General features: G+C 44.3%; 1 protein-coding gene and 1 pseudogene across 2 annotated transcripts in view; both read left to right on the top strand.

Moving 5' to 3' along the window:
* Positions 1 to 518: 518 nt before the first annotated feature.
* Positions 519 to 884, top strand: LOC103597220 (annotated as a pseudogene).
* A 4,132-nt stretch (positions 885 to 5,016) lies between these two features.
* The window catches only part of FBXO28 (F-box protein 28), a 27,467-nt gene continuing 23,544 nt past the window's right edge, over positions 5,017 to 8,939 (top strand). Inside the window, exon 1 of one of the 2 annotated variants that reach the window (XM_008581039.1) lies at positions 5,017 to 5,301. In XM_008581039.1, the coding sequence (XP_008579261.1) occupies positions 5,035 to 5,301 (267 nt within the window). In that variant the 5' untranslated portion in view covers positions 5,017 to 5,034. The remainder of the gene's footprint in view (positions 5,302 to 8,939) is intronic. The other variant, XM_008581040.1, reaches the window with a different exon arrangement.

Below are 8,939 nucleotides of genomic sequence, written 5' to 3'. Positions count from 1 at the left end.
ACTTTCTGTCTGTATGGATTTCCCTATGGAATCATACAATCCTTTCTGACGTCTTTCATCTAACATGTTTTTACGGTTCATCCACGTAGTTTTATCGTTATTTCGTTCCTTTTTATTTGCCCAAATCAATTATTACTATGATTCTTGAAAAATAGTGATATTTAATTCCATTGTTCCATTGCCACTTATTAGGCAACATTATTTTTATCACCCTTCGTCAGGAAGCTTTTTAAGAAAATTGCATCGGTTAAGTTCACTTTAATAAACAGGGTTGCCTGCTCTCCGGTAGTTCCCAATCCTAGATAAAAGGGTCTACGACGACCACCTTTCTTGGGGTTTGCACGATCTTCCCTCACTTCACTTGAAGAAACAGCAGCTTGCGCGTCTCTCTCCTGTCATCCACAGGTTCCTCCCCTTCCTCCAAGCGCCCCCTCCCAGGCGGCAGCAGGAAGCGGAAGTGACGCAACGGAAGTGCCTCTCTTCCTCTTGCGGGGGGGGGAAGGAATCAAACCTCCAAGATGGCGGCGGCGGCCGAAGAGCGGATGGCTGAGGAAGGAGGAGGCGGCCACGGCGACGGCGGCTCCCCTTTGGCCGCCGGCTCTACCCAGCGGCAGCCTCCACCGCCCCCGCCCCAGCTCCCGCAGCCAGGGTCCCAGGCACCCCAAGTGCCGGCGCTGGCTCCGGACCAGCTGCCTCAGAACAACACGCTGGTGGCGCTGCCCATCGTAGCCATCGAGAACATCCTCAGCTTTATGTCCTACGATGAAATTAGTCAGCTCCGCCTGGTGAGGCCCCCCCGAGACCCCCGCCGTCCGCTCCTCCGGGCCGACATCTGGGGAGGGGAGGAAAAGGGAGCCCGTTCCTCAGGAGGGAGCCCCGGCTGATCGCGGAGCGCGCCCCTCCCGCCCGAACTCTCCCTCGGCGTCCGTCAGTGGCAGTGGGCTGGTTGCCGATGACGCCCGTGCTGCGGGCTGGGTGTGACTTTCTGAGGGAACTTCGCCTTGGGGGCTCCTTGCCCCCACCCGGAAGTGGGCCCGCGGGCGAAGGTGGGCTTAGACCTTCCGCTCGGCCTGAGCCTGGACCCCGACGTCCTGTCGCCTACCTTTTGTGTGCTGCCGTTCAGCCCCCGGGTGGGGGGAGGAAACTCAGAAGCGGCCAAAGGATCCCAGCAGACTTGGTTTGTTCTTGCAAGAATAACGTATTGTTCCCCCAGCCACCCAGGTTTCCTTGTTGGAGAAGATAAGTAGGGTTAGTCAGTTCCCCCAAACCCTGGTAGAGGTTCNCCCCCCAAGGATGAGAAACATTGTTTACATCTTAGTATTTTCCTAGTGTCTCTCCCATTTAGAAACCAATAAACAGTTGCTGAGTTGAAAGTTTAATGGACTACCTTCCCTGGAGTCTAAGCTTCAAATTTTTTTTAAAATGTGTCTAATAACAGAATTTCAGACATTAGCCATGATAGGAAACTTCTCATCTAGTCAAAAGATGAGTCTTTATACAGTTCATTTCAATCCATGGAGACTCCAGGCCTCTTTTTAGTTAGGATATGAGCTCATCTTTCATTCTTTCTAATTATATTTAAAATCTGCTAACAAACAGAAAAAAACAATGTCCGGTTTTAGCTTCCCTTTTTTCGTATATAAAGCCCATCTTCCTGTGGAGATGCCATTGAATAGGTTAGATTGCCTCTCATCATACCCTACCACACCCACCCCATCCTAACCCCACAACACACACTCTGACCAGGAAGGCAGAAGGATAAGGGGGCCAAGATGACATACAGTGTCTGCACTGCAGTAAATTGACTTTTACACCTTTAATCAGAGCAATTCAAAACCCCACCCATTTGGTGTCTCAGTTCATCCTCATATCAACTGTGTGAGATTAAAAAAAAGGAAAGTAATATTATTCCCTTTTACAAATATGAAACTAGAAACACAATCTTAAGAAGCATGTGTCCATCCCATACTTGAGACTCACAAATGTCCTATGGTAGTTTGCTGGCATAAAGTCATATTTAGAACCCAGAACTCGTCCGAAGAGTTCAAATATTTGTTTTAGGGCCGGCCCCGTGGTGCACTCAAAGAGTGCAGCGCTTGGGTGTGCAGTGGTGCTCCCGTCACGGTTCGGATCCTATATAGGGATGGCCGGTGCGCTCACAGCGCTCACTGGCTGAGCACGATGCGGGCAACACCAAGCCAAGGGTTGTGATCCCCTTATCGGTCACAAAAAAAAAAAAAAATTGTTTTACTTACAAATAATAGTTTTGATTGGAAAACATATCCAAAATAAGCATTGATTTTAATAACTGAAATTTGTCAAACATTTGCTTTGAAATTCTTTTTATTTTTTATTTATTTATTTATTTTTTTGTCCTTTTTGTGACCAGCTGCACCATGCTCAGCCAGCGAGCGCATCGCACCGGCCATCCCTATATAGGATCCTAACCCGCGGCGGGAGACTCTCCCGAGTGCGCCACGGGCTCGGCCCTTGAAATTCTTTTTATTAAAAAAATGTGTAGGGAACATAAGGGTGCAAATTCAATATATATAAACAGAGGACAGTTTGAATGAACCAACTAGCAGGAACTGGTTTAAATTGTTCCCAAAGGTGTATTCTGTTGTTTAGATCAACAGATCTGCATGTTAACTAGTTAACTAGTTGACTACATGTGGAAAGTTAAGGGAGTAGGCTTTTCACATTTGCACTTCAAGCAAACAACTGCATGCATGTAATGACTGGATTTACAAAATAGATCAGTTAAGTTAGAGTGATGATTCATTTTTAAAGGATTTTCTATGGGTTTCCTTTCAAAGGGAGTTCCCCTAATGTATTTAAAGCATGATTCCATTTACAGAAATTCTATTTCAACCTAACCTATCAAGAAAGCACCTAAATTTAATAAAACTAGGTAGAAAATGAATTCAATTTAGAGTAAATTGTAATAGCTTCTATGAAGAGATAGCAATACCCTAAAGTAGAAAAGTGAAATTACAATCTATTTAGTGGAGATAAAGCTAACATATTATAAATATGCAAACGTATGAGAAACACTTAAGCGTGAAGCATACGTATATTGAATACTAAACAACCCAGGCTAGGAGAATCAAAGAAATAACTTCAAAGGTTTTGTAACAATGATAGGTAAAATGACCAATTGTTTACAAGCCCAGTGCATGGAGAAGGATGCCAGTTCTGACAAGTTCCAATTAATTTCCTTGCTTTAGTTGCCTCCCTTCCCTTAACTTTTAATTATACTTAGATTTTCTGCAGTCTTCATTCTACTGTGCAACAATTAGCTTCCTAATCAAAGCTGCAAAAGGAAGGACATACTGGAAACTTTTAGATTAAGAAAGAATTAAGGAACACAAAGCTTCAAAATTTAGTGATCTGTGCATCTTTACCTTCGTCATAGGGTATTATGAAGATACAAAGATATGGAACATCAAGCAAACTTTTAAAACTTTTTATTCTGAAGTAATTGCAAAATAGTACAAGGGGCTCTCAAATGCTCTTCATCCAAATTCACCGCATGTTAACATTTGTCATATTTGCTTTATTAATCTCATTGTCTATTTAAGCCATTTGAGAGTAAACTGAGGCATCATTCCCCTTTACACCTAAATACTTCAATGTGGGGCCAGCCCGGTGGCGCACTGGAGAGTGCGCCGCTTGAGAGTGCGGCGGCGCTCCCGCCGAGGGTTCAGATCCCATGTGGAGACCGGTTCCCGCTCACTGGCTGAGCGTGGTGCGGGCGCAGCACCGAGGGTTGCGATCCCGTTGCCGGTCCCCGGTGTGGGCGTGACACCGAGGGTTGCGATCCCGTTACCGGTCAGTAAAAAAGACAAAAAGGAAAAAAAAAATACTTCAATGTGTATTTCCTAAAAACAAGGACATTCTCTTATAAGACCACAAAACAATGATCCAAATCAGAAAATTTAATATTATTAGTCTTTATCTTTCACGACAGTAATATTTTTGATGAGCAGGGCCAGTCATCTAGATGTCTATCTCAAACACAGGTTATGCACTTTTTTGTAGATATACACTATGTTGTGTCCTTTTCAGCGTATCCTATTAAGAGGCACATGATGTCAGTTCCTCCCATAACTTGTGATGTTAGTCTTGATCATTTGACTGTGATGGTGTCTGCCAAATTTCTCTATTGTATACTTATTTTTCCATCTTTATAATTAATACATCATTTGTGGGGAGTTATTTTGAAACTACGTAAAAATTATGTTCCTCATCGTACCTTTGCCTTCTAGTGTTAACATCTTCTGATGATTCCTGCCTAAATCAATTGTTTTATTGGGATACAATTCATATATAAAGAAATTCATTATTTTAAAGAATACAATTCAGTGGTTTTTAGTATATTCACAAGGTTGTGCAACCATCATCACTATTTAATTCCAGAACATTTTTATCACCCCAAAAAGAAACCCTGCACCCATTAGCAGGCATTCCCCTTTCCCCAATCCCCAAACCCCCCACCTCTGGCAACCACTAATCTACTTTCTGTCTGTATGGATTTCCCTATGGAATCATACAATCCTTTCTGACGTCTTTCATCTAACATGTTTTTACGGTTCATCCACGTAGTTTTATCGTTATTTCGTTCCTTTTTATTTGCCCAAATCAATTATTACTATGATTCTTGAAAAATAGTGATATTTAATTCCATTGTTCCATTGCCACTTATTAGGCAACATTATTTTTATCACCCTTCGTCAGGAAGCTTTTTAAGAAAATTGCATCGGTTAAGTTCACTTTAATAAACAGGGTTGCCTGCTCTCCGGTAGTTCCCAATCCTAGATAAAAGGGTCTACGACGACCACCTTTCTTGGGGTTTGCACGATCTTCCCTCACTTCACTTGAAGAAACAGCAGCTTGCGCGTCTCTCTCCTGTCATCCACAGGTTCCTCCCCTTCCTCCAAGCGCCCCCTCCCAGGCGGCAGCAGGAAGCGGAAGTGACGCAACGGAAGTGCCTCTCTTCCTCTTGCGGGGGGGGGAAGGAATCAAACCTCCAAGATGGCGGCGGCGGCCGAAGAGCGGATGGCTGAGGAAGGAGGAGGCGGCCACGGCGACGGCGGCTCCCCTTTGGCCGCCGGCTCTACCCAGCGGCAGCCTCCACCGCCCCCGCCCCAGCTCCCGCAGCCAGGGTCCCAGGCACCCCAAGTGCCGGCGCTGGCTCCGGACCAGCTGCCTCAGAACAACACGCTGGTGGCGCTGCCCATCGTAGCCATCGAGAACATCCTCAGCTTTATGTCCTACGATGAAATTAGTCAGCTCCGCCTGGTGAGGCCCCCCCGAGACCCCCGCCGTCCGCTCCTCCGGGCCGACATCTGGGGAGGGGAGGAAAAGGGAGCCCGTTCCTCAGGAGGGAGCCCCGGCTGATCGCGGAGCGCGCCCCTCCCGCCCGAACTCTCCCTCGGCGTCCGTCAGTGGCAGTGGGCTGGTTGCCGATGACGCCCGTGCTGCGGGCTGGGTGTGACTTTCTGAGGGAACTTCGCCTTGGGGGCTCCTTGCCCCCACCCGGAAGTGGGCCCGCGGGCGAAGGTGGGCTTAGACCTTCCGCTCGGCCTGAGCCTGGACCCCGACGTCCTGTCGCCTACCTTTTGTGTGCTGCCGTTCAGCCCCCGGGTGGGGGGAGGAAACTCAGAAGTGGCCAAAGGATCCCAGCAGACTTGGTTTGTTCTTGCAAGAATAACGTATTGTTCCCCCAGCCACCCAAGTTTCCTTGTTGGAGAAGATAAGTAGGGTTAGTCAGTTCCCCCAAACCCTGGTAGAGGTTCTGCAGAATTCGAACGTGTTTTCGTGGCCTTAACCCCAGCGCCCTAATGAACCACTGAAGTAGAGTCCTGGGGTATGACCATTCTGGCCTTGCACCACCCTGACCCTTCCTCTCCACTTAACACTGAAGCAACTTGCTACTTGACCGGTTTTCTCTCTCTTAAAACTCATTTTGTGACTGGTGATTTACGCCCATCCGCCAGCTTTAGGAGAGGGTTATTTATACCTTTAAATCACCGTAGTTCAGTCCATGATTTTAAAAATAATTAATTTGCCTTTGTGATTTTACTTCACTCCAGAGGTTTGACTGAAGGTTTGATGAATGTCTTAGTTCGGTCAGATACTTTGCTTTTATTGAAGGAGGTGGACATTTTGAAGTGATTGCAAACCGATCTAGTGTAAAAGCTAAATCTGCTCGGGATTGTTTTTAAGAGGACAAAGACGTACTTCTGCATGTGATGTGTATAGCATTTTCTTATTATTCAATTGCCGTATTTTAGACTGACACCTCCAGTTTGAAATGGGTTACAGGTGCATTTTTAAAGGAAATAATACTTATTTTTTAAAAGAAAGCTTTGAATATTAATTCAAACGTTGGCCAGTTATTTCTGGTCAACACAGCAATTCAAACATGCCAGGCTGCAGGATGGAAGATTTCTTCAGTTGAAAATAGATATTTCAAAATTGATTGTCCCTGAATTTCTAAAACATTTCATCCTAGAATTGCATGTAGAATCTTAAATTTTTACAAAGAATGATGTTTGATAAAAATTCACTCTATGCGTTCATGGTGTCTGGAAATTGGGCATAACATTTGATTGAATTGAGCCATTCAGCCAGACAATGGCTTTGTAAAGCTTGGAATGTTCACAGTTCTGTTGTATAGGTGTTAAGTAAAACTGTGACTTTTGTTTGTTCGTTAGTCATTTGCTTTTTAAAAATTAAAAACATTATTAAAGGGGAGGAAACCATCCTATCCTAGGAGACAGTTAAAATACATCCCACAATTTATTAATAATGACATCTTTTTCAAGTGAAATACTCAGCTGCATTCTTTATTTTTAAGCAGTTATCTCCTGCTCTTTTAAGGTTACGTATTTACGATTTCAAACACAGATTCTTCATGAGGAATCCTTTTTGTACCACCCCCCCCCCAGTCCCAAGAAAAGATTTTGTAGCCAATTTTACATCTGCAAATATGGTTTTTTTAGTAATGGGGAACTATTATTCCTTTCTTTTTTTTAAAAAAATTAATTAATTATTATTATTTTTTTTTTGTCCTTTTTTGTGACCGGTAAGGGGATCGCAACCCTAGGCTTGTTGTCGCCCACACCGCGCTCAGCCAGTAAGCGCTCAGCCAGTAAGCGCACCGGCCATCCCTATACAGGATCGGAACCCGCGGCGGGAGCGCTGCTGGGCTCCCTGCTCCGCACTTACATCTGCAAATATGGTTTTTTTAGTAATGGGGAACTATTATTCCTTTCTTTTTTTTAAAAAAATTAATTAATTATTATTATTTTTTTTTTGTCCTTTTTTGTGACCGGTAAGGGGATCGCAACCCTAGGCTTGTTGTCGCCCACACCGCGCTCAGCCAGTAAGCGCTCAGCCAGTAAGCGCACCGGCCATCCCTATACAGGATCGGAACCCGCGGCGGGAGCGCTGCTGCGCTCCCAGCTCCGCACTCTCCTGAGTGCATGCGCCACGGGCCAGCCCTATTATTCCTTTCTTTACTTTAAGATTAATGGATAATTCTTAAATAGATTAAATGGATAATCTTTTGTGGGGATTTGGAAGTGTCTTTTGTTTTATTTTAATTAATTTATTTTTTTAAAGAGGACCGGTAAGGGGATCTTATCCCTTGACTTGGTGTCAGCACCACGCTCACTGAGGTGAGCTAACCAGCCTTCCCTATGTAGGGATCTGAACCTGTGGCCTTGGTGTTATCAGCACCACACTCTCCCAAGTGAGCCATAGGCCAGCCCCTTGTGTCTTTGGTTTTAGAATCATTAGTTTGGTGTGGGAAGATACAAGTCAGGTAATGTTATAAAAGAAAGGTGTTCTTTCTTGCCACTAGATGTCAGCATTAATTTAATTATGATCTTTTTATGAATTGGCAGTCAAGAGAGTGCTTGGTCGGTGCTTTACATGCCTTTTCAATTTAAGTGGCCATTTATACCTAAAGATCCTGTTTGCCAAAAAATCAAGGGACTTTAGTATATATGATACTATCTGGCAGATAAATTACATAGTTTCTTTCATTGTAAGTTTTTTTGTTGTTGTTTTAGTGGAATTAAGGCTGGATATACTTGGAAGGAAGTAATATTAAGAGCAGAATTAGTTTTCATAAAACTGTCAGCTATTTGGTGGCTAATGAGCTAGCTTACATATTGTTCAGGCGTTCGGGGTTTTTTTTCTTCCTTCCCCATTTACTTACTTGTCTTATTAGGACTTCAATCATAACTATTATTAGCACCTAACTTAGAGGACAGGTATGCAATTCATGTACTTATTACACTGTTTTCTTTAAAAGATTTGCTCTAAGTTGAAATTGCTACAAAAACATTTTTCAGTTATTTGTGCAGTTTAATTGGTAATAGGGTTTGCTTCCTTTTACCATGAATAATCAAAATTTGACTCTTCAGTTCATTGATTTCCAAGGGACTATCTGAATGCCTTATTAAACTGGATTTTTTTTCCTGCTGTTGACTGTCGCTACAAAAATGTACCCAGAACCTGGAAATCTTGTTTACACAGAAGTAGTTCTTTAAAGATTTAACTCCTCCAATGTATTTAAAAATATTGAGTTGAATGCAACTTTTGCAGTGGCAAAACATGTACTTTTGAGCTGCTTTTCCATTAAACCAGACAAATTTGTGCTAATGCAGCATTAGTATGTACATGAGAGACTTAAAAACAAGTGGGAGGGCCGGCCTGGTGGCGCAATGGATAGTGCGCCGCTTGGGAGGCGCGGCGGCGCTCCCGCCCGAGGGTTCGGATCCCACATACAGACCGGTTCCCGCTCACTGGCTGAGCGAGGCGCGGGAGCAACACCGAGGGTTGCAATCCCGTTGCCCGGTCCCCGGTCCGGTACGGGGGCAACACTGAGGGTTGCGATCCGTTGCCGGACACGGAAAAAGACAAAA

The sequence above is a fragment of the Galeopterus variegatus genome, unplaced genomic scaffold (assembly GCF_000696425.1).
Source record: "Galeopterus variegatus unplaced genomic scaffold, G_variegatus-3.0.2 Scaffold2238, whole genome shotgun sequence".
Classification (NCBI taxonomy): Eukaryota; Metazoa; Chordata; class Mammalia; order Dermoptera; family Cynocephalidae; genus Galeopterus; species Galeopterus variegatus.
Note: the sequence above shows the minus strand (reverse complement) of the source record. Positions and strands in the feature narration are given on the sequence as shown.